The 21,845-nt window shown below is 34.5% G+C and overlaps 4 protein-coding genes across 5 annotated transcripts; 2 read left to right on the top strand and 2 right to left on the bottom strand.

Moving 5' to 3' along the window:
• Nucleotides 1-1,394: 1,394 nt before the first annotated feature.
• On the top strand, nucleotides 1,395-2,260 carry LOC108207428 (blue copper protein 1b). Its single transcript, XM_017377876.2, has 2 exons — nucleotides 1,395-1,603; nucleotides 1,835-2,260. Exons 1-2 carry the CDS (start codon nucleotides 1,447-1,449, stop codon nucleotides 2,191-2,193), a joined length of 516 nt encoding a protein of 171 aa, XP_017233365.1. The 5' UTR covers nucleotides 1,395-1,446; the 3' UTR covers nucleotides 2,194-2,260.
• A 489-nt stretch (nucleotides 2,261-2,749) lies between these two features.
• On the bottom strand, nucleotides 2,750-5,824 carry LOC108206929 (protein LONGIFOLIA 1). Of its 2 annotated transcripts, none has more exons than XM_017377367.2 (3): nucleotides 4,532-5,824; nucleotides 4,162-4,363; nucleotides 2,750-3,474 (listed from the first exon to the last, which is right to left on the bottom strand). In XM_017377367.2, the coding sequence occupies exons 1-3, from the start codon at nucleotides 5,702-5,704 to the stop codon at nucleotides 2,894-2,896; spliced, it is 1,956 nt and encodes a 651-aa protein (XP_017232856.2). In that variant the 5' UTR covers nucleotides 5,705-5,824; the 3' UTR covers nucleotides 2,750-2,893. The 2 variants fall into 2 exon arrangements, with proteins under 2 accessions (XP_017232856.2, XP_017232857.2); XM_017377368.2 differs by having other exon boundaries at nucleotides 4,171-4,363; nucleotides 4,532-5,823.
• Nucleotides 5,825-11,096: 5,272 nt separating this feature from the next.
• On the top strand, nucleotides 11,097-13,043 carry LOC108207429 (protein FAR1-RELATED SEQUENCE 5-like). The gene has a single exon (XM_017377877.1). It carries the CDS (start codon nucleotides 11,097-11,099, stop codon nucleotides 13,041-13,043), a length of 1,947 nt encoding a protein of 648 aa, XP_017233366.1.
• A 5,411-nt stretch (nucleotides 13,044-18,454) lies between these two features.
• On the bottom strand, nucleotides 18,455-20,944 carry LOC108207430 (ammonium transporter 2 member 5). Its single transcript, XM_017377878.2, has 3 exons — nucleotides 20,334-20,944; nucleotides 19,601-19,886; nucleotides 18,455-19,299 (listed from the first exon to the last, which is right to left on the bottom strand). Exons 1-3 carry the CDS (start codon nucleotides 20,925-20,927, stop codon nucleotides 18,755-18,757), a joined length of 1,425 nt encoding a protein of 474 aa, XP_017233367.1. The 5' UTR covers nucleotides 20,928-20,944; the 3' UTR covers nucleotides 18,455-18,754.
• Nucleotides 20,945-21,845: the final 901 nt, after the last annotated feature.

Consider the following 21,845-nt stretch of genomic DNA (forward strand, 5'->3'; position numbering starts at 1 on the left):
AAAGTGAACTTGTTGGAAGTTGATGATATTGTCGAGGAATGTAAACAGGAGCTGCAAAGCATGGCATTGGTTTCAGTTCGTTTTATTCGGAAAGAAGCTAACATGGTAGCTCATGTTATGGCTAGAATCTCATGTTTAGCTAATTCCTCTATTATTATTTTTACGTCTCTTTCTACGTGTTTGTTGGATACTCTTTCTTTTGATCGGTTAAGTTGAATGAAATTTGCTTGATTTCAAAAAAAAAAAATCTAATTATAATTTATTTCTGCTGAATGCTATTTCCATTCCAATAAAAAGTAGAACAATTCTAATATGAAAGAGCCGTAAGAACAAGTCCAATTCAATATCAAAAATGGTGTCATTAAAATAATTTTTTCACAAAATATAAAAACAAAATTAACTCTAAAGAATAGAATTTATAAAAAAAACTCTAAAGAATAGCAAATTTAGATGTAAATATGCATGAATATATATATGTGGTGTCAAATTTGCGCCAACTATGCATTTTTGCATCTTCTTAACCTCGTCATGTAATTAGAATTCAAAAGAAGAGAGGTGAGACTCGAGAGTTCGAATCTTGTCAAGATAAGTATAAATGTATTTAGATATAAAAAAAATTATAACGTATTTCACTGTATTTAAGCTTTGTAAAAATTTTAGGTATTTTATACGGATATTGCATGATTTATGAGCATGATGCTCCCAATTATGAAGATTGTTCGCCCATCATTCTACACTATAGCGGGGAATTTTTGTAAGCCGAACCAAGCACAAATGATACTGCAGAAAAGATGAATTCCAAACCACATGTCAGTTCTCAGAACCATCCCATATTAAATTCCAAAACCACGGCTTAAGTAAAATCGATATTTCTCGAACTGAAACCGAGTGCACAATATTATAATCTAACCTGCTGCCACTGTTCTAAAAATCCCCGATTTAACCGATTAATCCCCTGCAAGGTCGGTCACCGATTCGATTTTTGAAATCCGATTAATCCTTATATATATTTCTTAATCGAAATATATATGATAAATTATTAAAACTAAAATACTATATTACTTTAAATACGATCAATTATAGAGTTTATGAATATAGTAAATATATTATTTACTAGATAACTAATATAATAATAACTAAATATTAAATGATATTTTAATATTAAAATAAATCCGATTTTCATTCCGATTGATCTTTCCGATTAATCCCCGATTTCCGATTAATCCTTCAATCGGCAGCTCAGCCGATTAGATCCGATTCCCGATTTCTGTAACACTGCCTGCTGCTAACACAATCGGCCGAGCCGGTTATCGATTTAAGATTTTATGGAGTCTTTTGTTTTATGCTTTGACTTAACAAGCAACTGAAACCTATATAAAGAAGGATACATCCTCTCTTTCAAACACACTCCCACTCTTCTACTCGTTTGATATATAGTACATTGCAATGGCTTCTACGCGTATCATTATCCTTTTAGCCATTGCCTTACCAGCACTCGTTTCCGCGAAGGAATTTATGGTGGGAGATCAGAAGGGGTGGACTATTAATTTCGACTATCAACAGTGGGCACAAGACAAGGAATTTCATGTTGGAGACAAGCTTAGTAAGTTGCTCAACTACTCCATTTGTCTCATTCAATTCTATACGTTTTTCTTCATTGCTCGATACACACTATAATGTTCCCTTAAAGTATAGTTCTATAACTTATTTTTATTTAAAAAAAAATTGTATACAACTCAGGGGGACGGAGAGAGTACTGTTTTTGAAGCACATTAGTAAAATGAAGCATTATGTGGTGATATACTAATTTTTTTTGTGTTAATAATGTGTGCAGTATTTAGCTATCCAGTTGGTGCTCATAATGTGTTCAAAGTTAATGGAACCGGGTTCCAGAATTGCATCAAACCTGCTTTATCCGAAGCCTTGACTTCTGGAAATGACACGATAGTGCTGGCGACTCCAGGGCGAAAGTGGTACATATGTGGTGTAGGCCAGCATTGTGCTGCTGGAGGGCAAAAATTGCTCATTGTTGTCAACCCTGGGGCAATGTCTCCGAGTGTTTCTCCTTCGCAGAGCTTTGGTGCTCCTACTCAAACTTTACCTGCCACGGGATCAGCAGATGGGACTGTCGTTGCTTCGTTTCAATCAATCATGGCGATCACACTAGCTGTTTTGTTTGTCATTGCTGTTTGAAATTACATTGCTTAACCTTAATTTATACTAATACTAGTGTTTTGTAGTATGTTGTTTCAGGCACCATGAGGTGATCAGCTATAATAAACATAAGAATAAGAAACTAGTTCTAATTCAGTTTGTTTCAAATTTAATCTGATTAGCTGCCATTCAAACAGAAGCTTATGGAGAGGGTCAATAACATAGAGAAATTTGATTTCTTCTTGCCAAATTTTGACAGGGATCAGATCTAGGAAGAAAAAAAAGAAGAGGTTGATAGGAAAAGATGTGCAGAGAAGGATTAACAAGTAACAAATATTAAACTCTTCATAATGGCTTAAACACCATTCAGAAGGCATTGATGTTTGAGAATCATGAATCAAATCGACTCAGTCTACAAGTACTCACATCGTAAGACCTCGTGATTTAAAGGACCTGCAATTCAAAGACCACTGAATGATTTGTAACTGTGTCAATTTCAAATAAATTTTACAGAACAAAAGCTATGAACAGTATGAAGTAAGACCAACTAATTACTTCAAGAAAAAAACAGACAAAATAATGTAAATGGTAAAAAGAAAATAGAAGGTGAACTACTTAAATTATAAAACAGAAGCAGAGACAAACAGAACTAAGGGCGAGGAAGTTAAAAGTAGCCTATCATTTTGTCTCCGCCCTTTTGAAACTTTAGAACACTAACTTTCTACGAGGATTCGAAACTTTAGAACACTAACTTTCTACGAGGAGCCAAGTATGAGCTTTTGGTAGCTGAATCTGCCAGATCACGGATTGACTCCACAACTAAATCCTTGAAAATCAACCGTTCAATATCTAATACAGCTTCTGACATCTCTGAAGGAAAATCTCCCCACCCAACAACTGAGTCTCCAGCCAGGTCCTTCTCTAAAATTCCACAAATTACTTCAAAGAGATCATCTGATAATTGTTGCTCTCTAATTTTTTGACATTCAGACCATATCTGTTGCACTAGTGGCCGTGAAGTGTTCCGGTTTTTAATCGATAATGCTTTCCATGGTGGGAAATTTCTCTTTTGCTCCAAAATTTCTGTGATAGTATCAAATATAAGTCTTCTTTGGAGCTTTGAAACTTTGGAGGTGTCCTTGGTTTGCATATAATGCTGCTTTTCAAGCTGTAAGAAGATAAGATCTTTAGTTTCTTCTGGGGCAGAATTCCAAGCTTCAATGACCTTGGAGATATAAATGAAATCAGAGTCATTGATTTCATCCCCACAATCTAGCAGGACAGACGAGGTTCTAGGGCTCCCCAATTCTTCTAGTTCCACTGCTTCATCCAAAACACCATGAAATGTATATATGATTATACAGTTACTAGAAAGTCAGTAACACGGAGAACTGTAAGTACTTTACTTAATCTAAACATGACAAAAAAAAACAATTTTACATTAGCAAGATAACAGGACCTCCTGAAGGGATAAAAATCATATATACATTTCCTTTCATGGTCAAAAGCATAAAGTAAAATGGAGATAGGACATCGGACTTTGTTCTTACATGCCTGTAAAACTAGAACATATCGTAAAAATAAGTAGGGTATGCACCATTTTGATATTTCTAGTGGAAGTATGATTTTCAACAGTTAAAAATGGAACTGAAACAACCTTCTGAGGAAAGATTAAATTCACAAAAACAAATGTTTGGCTTTATTTTGAAGTTCTTAGTTAGCACACATCCACCACCTATCTCTTAAATTTTACTCTGCAGAAGCTCTTATATCTTATCCTGCACACAACCACTATCCTTGTCTGATACATTACAAAACTAAACTTGTAGTATTCAAAACAAACATAACTGAAAGTGACAGCAGCAATGAAATCTAGGGCCTAGGAAAACAAACAAGGTACCTTATAGTCAACTCAGGCCTAACTGCTTCATGTAACACCAAAACAAGTAAACAAAATCTAGCAAACAAGAAATCAATGGAGTTGAATGTGATAGTGATAGTGGCTACCTACTGTACCTGGAAAACTAATGCTTCGTTTTATTACAGGTGAAGGCGACAATGACGAGTCATCCTGGTAATACGACGAATCAAGCACTGACACGGGGCTCGGTTGGGACTCTGTCGCATTCATCTCTGCTATGCTATTCAACAGCTTATCACATCTATTCAACAATCTCCTTCCTTCCTTGTATTCACTTTCTTTAAATCTCTGCAAAACCAGAATTAATTAGCTAAACAAACAACTAACTAATCCAATTACAAGGTATCACACACACACCACACACACACTGAAACCAAATAACTAAAATAATTTAGCAAACAAAATTAATAATGCAAATTATAAAAACAACTAACACAAACATTGTAATTAAATTACCTCAGTATCAGTTTGAAAGGGTTTACTAACACCACTTTCAGAAAGTATCGATGAAAATTCATTTTCTATCGGTTTCCTGTTAATTGGAGATTGATTTATGACCACTTGATCTGCTGCATTTCTTCTTGGAGATATTCTCGGTGAAACTTTTGTTGAATCTATAGACTCATTTCCTCGCCTTTGAGTTTCAATACTCAACTGTTTCGTCTTCACCAGTGAATTAGACCTTGAATTTGAACTCCTCACATTCGTCTCAGTTCGAGGGGGGGAACTCAAATTTCTAGCTCTGACTGGACTACTCACATTCTGATCAATGCTTTGTCGTTGACGCCTTGGACTAATGGATGAAACACGGTTACCAGAGTTTGATCCAGAGTCATCACTGACTCGTCCATTCATAGGCTTCATAAGAACAATCGGAGATTGAGTTTCAGAACATTGTGAATAATTACGATCATAAACAATGTTCTTATTCTTAATTTGAGGTGTTTGATTAGAATGTAGAAGTCCTTTGAGTTGCATAGCTTCGAGAATTTGCTTCAGCGTCTCAAGATCCTTCGAAGGTTCGTCGATTCCCTTCATTTTCAATCTCCGTTCAATTTCTCCGTAAATTGACACATTTTGCGTCGGCTCAGGAAAAAAATCCGCAGAATTGAAGAAGCTCTTACATTGCTGTGGAGATTTAAGGCCTCTCCGCGATTGATCCACCTCTTTTTCCCTAATAACATTGCTTGTAATCAAGTGATTTTGCTGCTTCACCTTCGCATCATCTTTACACTTTTTCTCAACCATTCGAGACTGAAACATATCACAAGACACTCGACACTCGGACACAGATCTCCGTAGCTCAGCTTTCCTAGCTACTGGCTGAGACGGTAAATTAGGCAACGGTTCGATTCCCATTAACTTCGCAATGACGCTTGTTGATCGCCTCCCGCCATTTTCCGCTCCACAATCAGATTGATCACGACGAATCACCGATATATTCGACGAATTCATCCGCTCCTGCTTCTCGTAAAGGCTTCGTTTAGACGCATCAAATGTGGCTCTGCTATCCAGAGAGAGTCTCGGCGAGAATTTCCACGAGTTCCTAACGCCCTCACTTACGTCAAACAACGGCATAGCAATCGGCGACTTTGGCGGCATTTCGGCTCCTGGTATCGGAAATGTCATTGATCTCGTCACTTGTGGCGATTTAATCAACTTATTTTTCGAATTCACAGGAGACTTGTTCAACTTCTCCGTTTCCAGCGAAACCTCATCACCCTGAAAATTAAAAAAAATAATTATAAAAAAGTATAATTATAAAAAAAATAAAAAAAAAATCGTAAACTAAGGGCAGCTTGTTACGATAATATAAATGATCTTGCCTTAGGTGGAGGAAGGCGTTTGCTGGACAACAATTGGTGACGGTCGAAAATGTGAAGCAAGCCCGATATACATCCCATTTGTTTCTCAATCTTCTTCTGCGTATTTTGATCATGCAAAAATGCCGTTGTCGCCATTTAAGGTTCGGTGACGAATCTTGGAGTTGCGGGATGCAGCTGTGTGATGTGAGGTATTGTCGATGTGAAATGAAATGAGACGGGAAGTAGAAGATTTTATCTGAAATATATGCCCATCTGCCGCCTTGTGCTGAGAGTTAGCTAGGCTAAATTTAAGCGTATGGTTGAATTAATTTAGTGTTTGGAGAAAATGACATGCAAGGGCGAGGGGTGAAAGAGGAAAAATAAAAAAATAGAGGGACGTCATGGATACTGTAGCAGCTGCAGCAGGAGGTTGGGAATGGTAATGTTAGTGGTGTCAGAGGAGTAGGCTCCTTGATTTGCGAAAGTTTGAACGTAGACCGAATATACCATTATGTGACATCACGCTTCCCTTGTAATTTAGGGATTTCTTGTAAATAAATATCCGGGTCCTAAATTTTGCTTATAAAAATAATATAATTTTTAAAATTTTTATAAAAATGTCAATTTTTTATAAATATTGTAAAAATACTGTATGCAACTAGATGTGACCGACAATTAATTAAATTGCATACTGTTACATCTAGGACCGTATTTTTCCAAATATTTTCTAAAAAATTTATATTTCAAAAGATAATAAAATCGCAAAAAAACTTAGAAAAGGTGATATTTTAGCAAATTTCCTGTAATTTATACTCGCTTGAGGTATATATAAGCCATGTTTGCCAAAGTTTTTTTATTTCAAGTTTAAGGACTTACAAGCTAGAAGTAATTTATTCCTACATAAGCCGATTTTCAACTTATAAATTAGAATAGAAAGAGTTTAAAATCATAACTTTTTCTAGGGACTTATTTTTATTTTTAAAATTTGATTTTATAAAAATGTATAGAACAATAATAAATAAGTAATTTATAATAATTTATTATTATATTAATAATTTTAATTTATGATTAAGTTAATAAAACCTGTCCAGTAACAAAAAGTTTGTTAGAGTGATATTGTACGATTACAGAAACACCAGAAAAAACCAAAATAAAATCAACTCGATGCTTTAGCTTCTCTGAGTCAAATCAGCGGGTGGGTGGCAGAAGTGGGAAACAGGTGAAAATATATAACGTGAGAGTTATAAAAGCAGATGAGATGGAGTGTGCTATCATACCAGTGACTTAACACGGATCACGAGGTTAGTTTGAGCCTTTCTGGACTTGAGACTTGACCAACTTACTTCATCCAAAAATTTATATTTGGGTTGGGTATGGTTATCAAAAAATAAAAAAAATGAACATCGTAGTGAAATTGATTGATACTGTATGTAATATATACAATAAATATAAGGAAAAAAATTAGCTACCCTGTACCCATGCAATACTTCATGCATATGTTCTTTCAGCTATCTCTCGGCTTTTAATATACGACTTCGGCATATAATTTTGATTTTACATATATTATGTAATAAAAATTATTTTTGATATATCAATTTTATATTTATATATATTGGTCTAAGAAAAACCACTTTGAATCAATTAATCTAAAAAACATTAACTTAAATCTAGCATATCAATAAACTCTCAATCATTTGAACGTAAGAATAACAACATTCGTTGCATAAAAAAAAAAAGAACAACATTCGTCAATGTGTATCACAATATGTCGTGTCTTAATATTTAATAAAAATATGAATTATACACAAATATCTGATCGTAAGAGTATTATTACGTAACATTCAATTAAGTATGAGTATAATTGTAGATAAGTATCAACGTGATACTCTCCCACAAATGAAGTAACATATATATAAATTTAATTAAAAAATTAAATTTTTGGATGTCCAGCCAAAATATCCAGCTTTTAATATTATTTAATCAAAATATATATATTTAATGAGAAAAAAAACCTAAATAGCTACGGTGATACTACCTCCATCCCAAATTAGACGACCCCCTCCATCCAAAATTAGATGATCCTGTTGACTTTAGACACGTAATTTTATGTGCATTGACCGTCTACTTCCGAAATTTATTTTTTTATTTTTTCTTTTGTAAATGAAAATTTTATATTTTATTTTTTATTTACAAAAATAAAATTTTAAAAATAAATCATATAACTATACGATCAATAAACATTAAATTGTGTGCCCAAAATCAACGGGATCATCTAATTTGGGATGGAGGGAGTACATCACATGAGCTGAATATCAAATCGATACATCACAACCAAGGGCACCAGCAAAGAGATATCAATGCGATATTTTACTTATATTCTTTCAAGAACAACAATTTTTAGTTCATAACGTCAAAATTCAAGTTTATATTGCGATGCAACAATAGAAAATTATTTATTCATTATATATCTCCTAGATTCAACTGCCGGAACAGTAGAACGCTCAACTTTTCCTCGTGGATGTTTCAAGCTTCAACTACTACCTGCGATAGTATCAAATGTCAGTCACTCAAGTCAACTGCTTGAAAGTTTGTCAAATGTCATATCCAAACCCATGTTTTGACTTCCATATTATTTTAATCAAACTGTTGAATATTTGACTGGATTTATATTAAAATTTTAGTTTTCGCATAGTCTTAAGTTTCGAAGTATATCATCGTCCGTCCTTCCACCTAGTAGAAGATCTCCCATGTGTGGGTCGGTCTTTCGCCGCACTGTAATTTTACATCAAGAAAGGCTATTCACAGGCCTCCCACCTAGTTCGAACAAATTTGGAGATGTGTGGTAAAATTTGAAATTTTGAAATATTTGTATGTTGAAAATTACATCAGTACAATATAAAATCATCCTAAAATTAAACCAAATATTTCACAAAACTCATTTTTAACTATTTATTTAGGCTGAAAACCGATCTTTGTTGCAAATATAACAAGAAAGTTTGAGCACGCGGAAGTACATACTATGATAATTCTAGGAATTTAAGACGGAAATTTTTCGTCTTTGTCGCCGTAATTAATCATTCACGACGAAGTTTTTCCTCGTTTTCGCTGGTGTCTTAAATTTAAATATGTTCGGTAATTTATTTTGTGTCACAAGTTTTTATTGCCGTCATAAGTTCAGTCATGTGGACACCACTGCTTAATTTATTAACCACAATATATGATGAAAATATCATTGGTACGTTCAAATGTTGGCCCAGTATATTGGCGACAGGGAATAAAATCTTAAGTTTTAGTTTTTTATTTATCTTAAACCACAAACTCATGATGACTTTGTTTCGCGGGAAAATAATATTATTATGTAATTAGTTAGCGCCAAATTCTTTTTACATGCATCAAATAATACGACATGGACTCGTATTCATCTTATGTTTGTGGTACTTCATACGATGATTCAGTCTTTCTGTTATAAGTTTAACGCCTCCAACTTTCCTGTCATAAGTTATTCTTCGTAAGTATCGAGAATTGTCGTAGTGAAATTCTACAGGAATACATGATAGTTTTTCATGCCAAAAATCTCAAAAATATTACGGGTATGAGAAATATTAAATCAGCATAAGAGAATTTTTAAGTGTGAAGATTAACATTACAAAAATTTGGGATCCGGAAAATCTTCGAAAATTTGCGAATGTGAGAAAAAATCCTAAAAATATTAGTGAACATGAAGATACCGATAATAAAGATAATATACATGCTGATGGAGTGAATTAATTGAAGAGTAGAAGAGTAGGTCAGTACAGATGTACAATGGTTACAGATTGATAGTGCTGGCTGGATGCTGCATATACACTGAATAGTGAAGAAGATGAAACACTACTGAAAAAGTTGAAAGTTTCTCCTGCACAAGACCATTTGTTTCATACTCCCTCCGTCCAGCCATTTGTATATAAATGGTTGGGACACGGGGAGACCAAGAAATTGTGTAGAAAATGAGTAAAATTAGATGAAAAGAGGGTATAGTGGTGGGACTCATTTATATTTAATACTCCCTCCGTCTCTAAATACTTTTTCTATTTGTGTTTTTCACGTTTGTCAACATACATTTTTTATCGTTAATATCTTTCATTTCGTATTAGCTATAAATATAAAAACTTCACCGTATTAAAGTACTCGTGAATACGAATCTAACAAGATCACTCATGATTATGTTTAGTTTTATAGATTAGATGTAAATTAGTAATTTATCTCATGTTATGAACAGTACCGACATCACAAACAGGAAAAGAAAAAAGAAACGGAGAGAGTAATAGATTTGAGATAGTGGAGGAAAGTAGTAGATGTAAGAGCATCACCAGCAGATTAGCTATATGAGATCCTAAACTATTATTTTAAGGAATATACACAAAAATTCACTCCAGCAGAGTCCCTCCTCATTCCCTAAATGTTAGGATCCAATTTCTATTCCTCATTAGGGAATCCCTAACTCATTCCTCATTTTATTTTTAATGATTAAATATTCAACTCTTACCTTTTGCACACTCTTTCCCACATATTTTTTGTTATCTTTTTGTTAAAAATATTTGAATATAATATTATAATAATAATAGGGAAGACAAATAGAGATCATTGTTGGAGTTGTCAATCAATATAGGATCCCTATTATTTAGAATTTGAATTGTTTATTATAAATTTAGGGAACCTCCTTAGGACCCTGCTGGAGATGCTCTAATAGTGTATATGTTATTATAGAATGGAGATAATGGAAGAATGTAGTTGGTGTAATGATATTTTATATTATAAAAATTTACTACTTTTGGAATGTATACAATTGGTGGGATGTCCCAAAAAAAAACTATATACAATTCATTGGGACGGAGGGAGTATATATAGTACGCATCTGCATCTACTTCCTCAGTTTGCCATGTGCCATTTTTCACTAGTGAAATACGAGTCTGGATCCTCTGTCTCCTCTTTGTGTCTCCCTCTGTGTCCCCTCTTTCTTATTGGTCAGTTTTTTTACTTTTCACATGATCTCTCCCCTTCAAAATTTTATTAGTTTTAATTAAGATATATTTTAAATATTATTGCAGGAAACAAATAAACTACTTACAGATCGTGGGTATATCTCAAACTCTGGTATATCAAGAGGGTTTTACTTTGCATAACAAACTCGATTCAATTAGTTAAATCGGAACTATCAAGAACCCTAATACTACAGTATGAATACTGTTTCTCAAACATCACGCCACTTGAATTTTGATGATTATTCTTTGGAAGACATTGGAATACCTATTACTCCAACAAAGACTAATGAAATCGATGAAAGTATGGTACCGAAGGTAGGGCTTGAGTTTGAAACAGAAGAAGCTGCTTATATGTTTTACAAAGCATATGCTGAAAAGGCTGGATTTGGTATACGGAGGAGTAAAATGCATAAGGGCCGTTCGGGAGAAATTTTAGACAGAGTATTTGTATGTGCTTGTGAAGGACAACGTGCAAGTGATAAACGAGATGACGTTGTAAAACAACATCGTCCAGAAACTAGATTTGGTTGCAAGGCAAAATTGAGTGTCTCTTCTCGATCAAATGGAAAATACAGAATTTATAAATTCATATCTGAGCATTCTCATGATCTTGTAAGCCCATCTAAAAGTCACTTTTTGAGGTCGCACAGAAGTTTAAATGATATCCAAAGGTTTCAAATTGATATGGCACAGAGTTCTGGTATAACACCTAAAGCAAGCATGGATTTATTAGCACGACAAGCTGGTGGACGTGAGAATGTTGGTTTCATTCGTGATGATTATAAAAATTATCTACGTACAAAGCGTACCATCCAAATGAAGTTTGGTGACACTGGGGGAGTGTTGGAGTACCTACAAAAAAAGCAAGCAGAAGATCCAAATTTTACATATGCAATACAAGTGGATGTTGAAGATTTAATTACAAATATATTTTGGGCCGATGCAAGGATGAAGGTAGATTATGACCGCTTTGGTGATGTTGTGTGTTTCGATACAACATATCGAAAACATAAAGAAGGTCGTCCACTTGCTCTTTTTGTTGGAGTTAACCATCATAAACAAAGTATCATATTTGGTGGCGCTTTGTTATATGATGAAACCATAGAAACTTTTGAATGGCTATTTGATACATTTTCTCGAACAATGTCGGGAAGGAAGCCAAATACTATTCTTACAGATCAAGACGCAGCTATGGATAAGGCATTGTCAACACAATGGCCTGAAACTAAGCATCGACTTTGTGTTTGGCATATGTATCAAAATGCAGCCAAACATCTTAGTGGTATTTTTGACAAATTTAAGAGTTTTGCTAAAGAGTTCAGCAGCTGTGTTTATGATCACGATGAGGTCTCTGAATTCATTCGTGCTTGGGATGATATGCTTGAAAAGTATAATCTGAAAGATAATGAATGGCTGAAGAAGTTATATGAAAATAAGGAGAAATGGGCATTAGTTTATGGGCGTGAAACATTTTCAGCTGATATGAGTACTACACAGCGCAGTGAAAGTATGACTAGTAAGGTAAAACAATATATTAGTTATAAACATGACTTGTTACAATTTTTCCAGCATTTTCAGAATTTACTTGATGATCGACGCTATGATGAGTCTAAAGCAGATACTAAATCTAGTATTAGCATGCCTGCTTTACCATATCCTGCTGAAATTTTGAAACATGCTGCTAGTGTTTATACTCTCGAAGTATTCAAAATATTTCATGAAGAAGTTTGGAAGACATGGAATTGCAATATAGAAATTCTTCAGGAGGTTCAGACAATTACGGAATACAAGGTTACTTCTGAAAAACCTTATTCACATATTGTGAAATTTGATTCAAATGATTGTTCGGTAACCTGTAGTTGTAAAAAATTTGAATTTGTCGGGATCTTATGTGCACATTCTCTAAAGATATTTTTCTTGAAGAATATCAAAAGAGTGCCTGATGGTTATATCAAAAAAAGATGGACGAAAAATGCTAAAGTTGCTTCTACAAGTATTCCTCAATATCTCTCCACAGATGATGATCCAAAGATTGCAACGAGAAGGCGTTATAAGGAGTTGTCATATGTATTTAATAGGTTGGCCGAAAGAGCTGCTGAAACAGAAGAAACATATCAAATTGCTGTTGTGGGTAATGGGTGAAGCTAGAATCCTGACCTGAATTTATTTATCTTTACTTTATTCTGGAAATGAATGCAGTATGACTAAATTCTCCAACTAAGCCGGGACAAAGCTTGTCAACAGTCCCCTGCAGCATCACTTCCTGTCTTCCAGAAGTGATGTAGTCCACTCACAAATACCAGTTAGTTCATAGTTGGTATACGCCGTACAATAAGACATAGAAACATAATAGTGAATATGATCTGTCATTTGTCTCTGAGGTTTGTAAATTTATATCTGACTAGGCTACATATTTTTGATGAAATATTAATTAATTTTGTCACTAAACTGCAGGCACTGATGCTAAACTCAAGTATTCAATCTTTTGGTTCTGTGCCGTCATCCTATAATACTTTTCCTAGCCAGAATATTTTTCAACCAGCAATTCTCAGTACAATGCCAAATCAAACTTCAAGGCAGACATTTGTGGAATTGCTTGCCAATGCTAGTCCAGGAAATGCAGGGGCTACTACAGTGGTAAATAGTCAGAATCAGCAACACATATTGATGAAGGAAGGACGAGAAAATATACTCCAAGGACATGGAAGAGTTCAAGCAGTACCCAAGGATAATGGACAGTCAGGCTGGGCAGGAGCTGGTTTTGGTGGATTTTAGAATCCAATAAGTATTATTTGTGGAGTGAACTCTGATATAAAATCTTTTTTTAGTTGCAGGCTTAATCTGTTTCTTCTCGGTGTACACCTTCAATTTATAAATTCCCAGTCATGCTTTTTTGTTGCATTAAATATTAACTCTATGATTTACCGTTTGTTTTATCAAAAAATGTACCCATGAATTTCCTTCATATACCACCAATATATTTGCTTTACTAAAAAAAATTCATTATATAAAATTTAATTTTAGTAGATTAATACTATATAAAAAAATCTCAATTATTAAATATAATTTAAGTCATTAATAAAGTGTTTTTTTTGTTTTAAATTTAATAATATTAAAGTTTTCAAAATTTTAATTACTTATTTAATATAGAATACATAAAAATAAATTTACTATATAATATTATATTTATACCATGTAAAAAATATTTTTAGTTGATTACGTACTATATGAAAAAGGTATTTAAATAATTAAGATATACGTAAGTAAAGTATTTTTTTGCCTTTAAATTTAATAATATTGAACTTTTCAACATTTTAATTAATTATTTCATATAGAAAACATAAAATTAAAGTTACTATATAATATTATATTTATGTCTATGTAAACAATATTTTTAGTTAATTAAGTATTATATAGAAAAAGATATTTAAATAATTAAGATATAGTTTTATAAATTTGAAAAGGTTAATTAAATTCTGATGAGAAACATGCAAGAAAGAATAAATAAGGATGATAGATCACGTGACAAGTAAACAACTGACCAATAAGAATGAGGGGACACAGAGGGAGACACAAAGAGGGGACAGAGGATCCGGACTCGTGAAATACCAGTGAAGAAGTTGATAGTGGTCATTTTTATTATATGCCGTTAATGTCAGTTTGATAGTTGGGTCGAGTCCAGTATTAAACTCGGACCATAGATTTATTTGAATCACACCAAGAATGTGTTTTCGAAGTCATGGATCTTACTAGATTGATATATCTTGATTTTCGACTCCTCGATCACTCGAGCGTCCTAAAACTAAACAAAATCCAAGTACAGATTAAAATCTTTTTCGGTTTCCCATTACATTTATCGAAATCGAAACGAAATCGGGTATCAATAACTCGAGAACAAATCATGTTCCCTAGCTGAAAATGTACACAAAGCGGTACCAAATTTTTATTCATATAATTTAGTTCCACCATCTTGTGTCTTTTTATTCTTATAGATCGACCACACGTAGGGCTGTAAATCGATATGGACTATCCGGTGTCTCGGCTCATATTCGGCTCGAAAATATGATACATGTCTCATATCTGTTTTGAAAACGATCCAAATCTGGCGGAAAAATTAGGCCCGTATAATATATGATCCCGGATACGAGCACACATATACCCGCTCAGATTCGGTCTCATATAATTTTTCATAATATGATCCTACCCGAATAACCGAATATGATCCACGGTTCATATTCGATTCAAACTCATATACCTATTATATTTTAACACCATCATATTTGCAAGTAAATAGTCATCATTTTATAAAATTGTACTATCTTATTTAAGTTTATATCTTCATAAAATATGATTTATTTAATGTGATAATGCCTATTATCTTCATATATATTTAATAAATGACATATACCAACACATAACTATAAGTTTTAATTCAAAATTATTATACTTTATAATATTATGTTTACTTAGACTAAATGATAATTATTTGAACAACTGAAATAATAATGATATTTGATGTTAGTGGATCATATCCGGCTCATATTCGATGGATCATAAACTACCCGGTTAAAAAATAGAAAAACGATACTGGATCATATCCGGTTCGGATCCGAATCTCAAATACCCGGGATCGGTTTATACCCGAATAAAACGATCCCGGACCCAAATCTGGACAACCTAAAAATAATATGATCCGGTACTTGAGCAGAGGGGTACCCGGGATCACCCGGATCATTTTACAGCCCTAACCACACGTACGGTTAAAAATGGGGAACCTGCACCCGACCAGTACGGTATGAGGCAGATCCGCCCCGCTAATGTGGGGAATGGGATGGTGGCGGAGAATGATTTTCCGCCTCGCCAAAATATGGGACAAGTATGGTATTTGTTGAAGCTCCACGGGGATTCCCCGCCCTGCCCCGTATATATTTGATATGAATAATTATATTTAATATAATATATTTATTATATTTATTATATTTAATATTATTATTTTATAGTACACAAAACTATAATTTTACAATGTACATGTCTCTTTGATTTCTATTAAATTTAGTTTTTTGCTTTTAATATACATATCTTGTATTTTTTTATTAAATTCTAAAAAAAAATTACTAAAATTTTAAAGTAATTATTTAAAGTGTAATATTATAGCAACGGGACGGCACGAAATTATATTAAATTCCTGGTGGGGCGGGGATGGGGTTAAAAATAAATCCCTCCGAAGAATGGGGCGGAGACGGAGCTAAAAAAATATATATAGGACGAGGCTGGAAAATGAAATCTCCACCCAAACCCACACCATTTTTAACCCTACCCACACGCCTCTCGCAAGCCTATCTTCACTTTTTCATATACAGTTGAATTTTATTTACCAACAGCCTTGTATAGGGGTGGCAATTTCGGGTAACGGGTCGTGTTCGTGTCAGCAATCGGGTCGATTTCGGGTCAACCTAAAATCACTTAAAATTGAATAAAACCAAAAATTGAAGTTATTACAAATGAAATTCTAGTTTCGGGTCATTTCGGGTCCATTTCGGGTCTGTCGGGTGATTTTCGGGTCACTTTCGGGTTTCTGTCTCAGTAAATCGGGTTTCGGGTTGGGTCGGGTTCGTGTCCGGTTTCGGGTCGTGTCTGATATTGCCACCCCTAGCCTTGTATACGGAGCCACTGACGTGATCCAACTAGTGACTCGCATATGATAAGTATAAAGTGCAGTAGTAGTTAGGGGTGAGCAAAAAACCGAAATGTAACCAAAATCGAGCCAAAACTGATGAAACCCGAAGTTAACCGAACCATATATGATTGAACCAAAATTAAAACTGAAAAACTGAAAACCCGAACCGTTTATGTGGTTCGGTTTCGGTTTTGGAATATAACCGAACCATAATTAACCGAACCGAATCGTATATTAAATATAAAAATATTTTACACACACATATATAAATTTGTTCGAATATACTAAAGTTTTTTAGGTATTTAATAGAATGTAAATTTATTAAGATTAGTAGCAGAATGATCTCAAAAAATCAATAATATATATATTGCTGAGTGAAAGTTAGTCAATTTTTGAGTGCTGCAGTTATGCATTGTTGTTCTGTTCCACTTATTCAAGTTTGGTTTTATGAGAATGATGTTACAAGTATTTTATTATACATGAAAATTAATCCAGTTACATCTTCATATTATTACACTAGGTGTAGCATGCATTGTTAATATTGAATAATTTTAAAAACCGGGTTATGGTTGCGGTTCCGGCCTAAAATCGAGCTGAACTGAACCACGCTCACCCCTGAGTACAGGGATACCCCTCCGTCTCTTTTAAAAAAATTACGCATCTTAAAAAAATGTTAGTTGGATATTTAATTTTCTTGTCAATCCTTGAGAGATGCACCAGATTAAGATGAGGTTAATAGGCAAAAAAATCACTGAACTCATGACCAACTTGCAGTTGGGTCACTGAACTCAAAAAGTTTGCAAACGAATCACAGAGTTAGATTTAACTTGCAGTCAACTCACTGAACCAATAAAAAATTGCATTTAGGTCCCTGTGCCGTTAAAGTATCAGTTGACTTTAACGGAATCCGTTAAAAAAATCAAAAAAAATAAAAAAAACTCTGAAAAAAATAATAATAAATTCGATATTTAAAAAAAAAACTGAAAACTTAAAAAAATTGGAAATTTGAAAAAGCTATAAAAAATATGGAATTTTTAAAAATATGAAAAAATTGGAAAAAAATCTAATTTTTTTTGAAAACAATCAAAAAAATCTGGAATTCAAAAAATATACCTAAATTTTTCAACTAAAAAATTTCAGAATTTTATCCAATTTTCAAAACTTTTGAAATTTTAAAGTTTTTTCATAATTTTCAGATTTTTTTTAAAAAAAATCAATTTTTATATTTTTTTCAAAGTTTTTTATTTTTCTTGACGGAGTCCGTTAAAGTCAACTGATACTTAACGATGCAGTGACCTAAATGCAAATTTTTATTAGTTCAGTGAGTTGACTGCAAGTTAAATCTAGTTCTGTGATCCGTTTGCAAACTTTTTGAGTTCAGTAACCCAACTGTAAGTTGGGCACGAGTTCAGTGATATTTTTGCCTATTAATCCAATTAAAATGTATTATGAGTATAAGTGTACTAGTCAAATATTGGAATTGTGTTTTAAGAGCATTTCAAGAAAAACCATTTACTAAAACATTATTTTGAAAAGGGTTAGATAAAAGTATTTTGGAACAAATAATTTTTTTAAAAAAGACTTAAAAATTGAGACGGAGAGAGCAGTGGACTAGTGGTGGTGGTCCAAAAATGTACAAGTTCCAATGTAGTGGTTACGCTACATGAATGAATGATGATTTCCAACATGAACCGACTCTCCCTGCTTGTTTCTTTCTGCTGCACACATTCATTCCTTAATGTTAGTATTCAATTCTACTCCATACCTTCACTGCATCATCAAATATATAGACTCATGCTGTTCAAGTGCAATCACAGGTACGAGCTTGTAAGTATTTGTAAGTGGCAACTGTATTTATCACCAACCTGAATGCTCATTCATTAATTTGAACTTCTCACATATTTTTCACATCCAAATCGACAAGGATCATTTCACGTGCCATTAGCATTTTCACTACATTTCCATGTCTTTTTGTTAGATCCTGCCCCTTCCTATCACGTGATCACTGTAACAGGATTCTATTTCATTTCATTTTATTCCTTAAATCTGGCAGTCTTTTCTAACACCATATTACATCCATAATTATCACTATGTTTCTATCTTAAAGCCTAATGGTCATGAACTGCTCATGTTTATAGTTTAGGATTCCTGGGCCCATCCACAGCCCAGACCAAATTCAAACTTTGGCCCTCCTTTTTGTATTAATCTCCTCCTGAGCAACCTGCCTTGATTTCTCAAACTTTTCCCCATCACCCCAAACTGCATAGGCCTCTTCTCCATGTATGGCTTCATCTCCATATTCTAATTCCTGATCACTCAGCCTCAGCGGAACCACAAGCCCAATCAACAAACAAATTATGCTAGTAACAACAAGGTTCAGGCAAACCACAAATACTATTCCCAACAGCTGAACCCCCATTTGCCTAAACCCTGCAGAGCTCCTTCCATTCTGAATACCATAGGCAAGTCCAATGTACTTCTTCCACGAATCCGACTTCAGTGGATCGATGTTGTAGAACATTCTATTAAGCGTTGGATCCGCGAAAAATCCTGCAAGGAGGCCACCTAAGCTCCCGGCAACAGCATGGGTGTGGAACACTGCCATTGTGTCGTCTACTTTTGTTAAGAACGATATTTTTTTGTGAAGGACCATCATTGTGTACCAGGGAATGCTTCCGGATAGTAGTCCCATTGTAATTGCTGCCCAACCTTGTACCACTCCTGAAATTTTTGTAGCATCAAGTCAACCAAACCAAACCAAACATTATCGAGTACCTCCACTCGTAGAATAGGTTTCAAGAAAAATTTAGGGAAATTCACAAAAATATCAATATTTTCGAAAAAAATAATCAAAATAATGTTCAAAATTGCATACGAGGTTGCAACAGTTGCAATTGAGGTCGCATATAAGATTGCACAGTAATTTAGAAGAAAAAAAATTACAACTCGTGTATTTTTGAAAAAACACAGAAATTTAAGCCTAGCCATTAAAATTAGTGCAGTGGTATACAGATAGCTGTACCTGCAGCTGGAGTAATACAAACTAAGCCAGTAATCATGCCTTGTGTGGCGCCAATCACCGAAGGCTTTTTGAAGAACAGAATGTCCAGCATGAGCCATGTGAGCAAGCTGGTGGCAGCGCAGACGTGTGTGTTAAGGACGGCTAGAGACGCGTCAGTGCTGGCAGCATAAGGATCTCCACCGTTGAATCCGCTCCACCCCATCCAGAGCAAACCTGCTCCTGCCAGCATCAGTAGTATGTTGTTGGGAGGAAATCTCTCTCTGTCCTTGGTTGCTCTTGGCCCGACCTAAACACCACAAACAATCCTCACCTTCGTAAACTCTACACAAAAATCTAAATGAATCATTCGAATTGCTTCAACAACTGTTACAAGTTATTACTCCCTCCGTCCTGTTTTTCTTGTAAAAACTCGGAAATGCTAGGTACTTGATCCAAAATGTTTTCTCAAATTTAGTTGGTAATGTATGATTTATTCAACTCACACCAATAATAAATAGGATTACTGTATACACATCAACCACCCAATTAAAATTAGTCATCTGTCTGCCACGTCTTTTGAAACAAAATTTGGGGTACGTAGCACTACTCCCCTGCACTATTTATTTAATCATAATAAATAAACTATATGTTACCGAATTTAACATGTAATTTATCATGGACAACGTTTTTGTGACAAGGAAACAAAAAAACGGGATTAGAAAACTGGGACGGAGGGAGTATTATTAAACGTTACCCAATAAGCTGCGGTGAAACCAGCTACCCCGGAAGAAAGATGAATAACATAGCCACCCGAATAATCAATAATCCCCCTGGTCGACAACCAGCCTCCAAGGGACCAAATACTATACGCCCCAACTGTGTACGAAAACGTCATCCAAAGTGGCACGAAAATCATCCAGGCCACAAAATTCATCCTTCCAAGTAACGCCCCGGCTATCAAAATCAACGTTATTGCCGCGAAAACAAACTGAAAAAACACCATGGTAGCGTTCGGGAGCATCCCCGTAAACGCTGGCCCCGTCAAATACTTGGCATTGAGTGCCACATTAGGCATTCCCAGAAACGGAACCAATTGTTTGGTCCCGAATGAGAGCTGATATCCCCAGCCAACCCAACAAACCAGCACAGCCGCGAAGGCGTAAAGGGCCATGAAGGCAGAGTTGACAGCCCATTTCTTCTTGACAATGCTGCCGTACAAAATGACTAGGCCTGGAACACTCTGGATTCCCACCAGGGTTGCTGCTGTGAGTTGCCATGCATTGTCACCTTTGTTCATCCATCCCGGGCTTGCATCACTCGGAGCCAGGTTCAACGGGAGGTGACTCATTTTAATTTTTTCCGAATCTGGTGAATATGGAATAAGAAGGTATGAAAAGGCATGCTTATATATAGTGCAAGCAAGAGATACCAAACTGGCCTTGCTTGCAAGCTGATTGCTAGAATGATGATTTTGAGGTTAGAAAACATATAGCTGTTAAAATATGATCCTGATAAGCCTTCCTCCTAACACTTTGAGATTTTAGGAGAGTTAGTCACTTAATATGGTATCAGAGCCTAGGCTTGCCGGAGAATCAGGTTCAACGAATATGATTCTGGTAAGCCCTCCTCCCAACACCAGGTTTTAGGAGAGCCGATCACTTAGTAATAGCTGCGGTTGATTTTTTTCTTTTAACTAGACTAATTATAGTAAGTTCTTGTGAAATGCCCATTATTCGGAAAAAAAACATATTTTTGTAAATCAAAATTAATACTGAGATAAATTATTCAATATGAACTCATGTTCCTATTTTTTTCAAGTTCTGATCAATGATTATTTGAAAATTATAATTAAGAATTATAACATCTCTAAAACGAAACACATTTCTTAAGGAAGTTTAATCAGTAATTATAGTTTGATGTCAAAGTTAAAATAAGCACAAGTACATTTTGTGTTTAGCCTTTAAAGAGTAACAAAAATCAAGTGCCAGATAATTTTCCCTTGCCTTGGTAACATTTTTAAGGCTCCTCAGTTCTCAATGCGTTTTGTCATAGATATGACACAAATGCTGAGTGAAGAGTCTGTATTGAGGTAGATTTTTTTGGACTTACCTCTGAAAATTGTCCCTAAATGTTTGTTTTTACCAATTTTTTCGACTATATTACTCTTAAAAATTGAAAAAAATATTAATGAAGGATTGCGGACACATTCATCATATATACAACACTTTTAATAATTTGTTGGTACTATGAATCTATGTTGGTTGAT

This window comes from Daucus carota, chromosome 2, assembly GCF_001625215.2.
Source record: "Daucus carota subsp. sativus chromosome 2, DH1 v3.0, whole genome shotgun sequence".
Lineage (NCBI taxonomy): Eukaryota > Viridiplantae > Streptophyta > Magnoliopsida > Apiales > Apiaceae > Daucus > Daucus carota.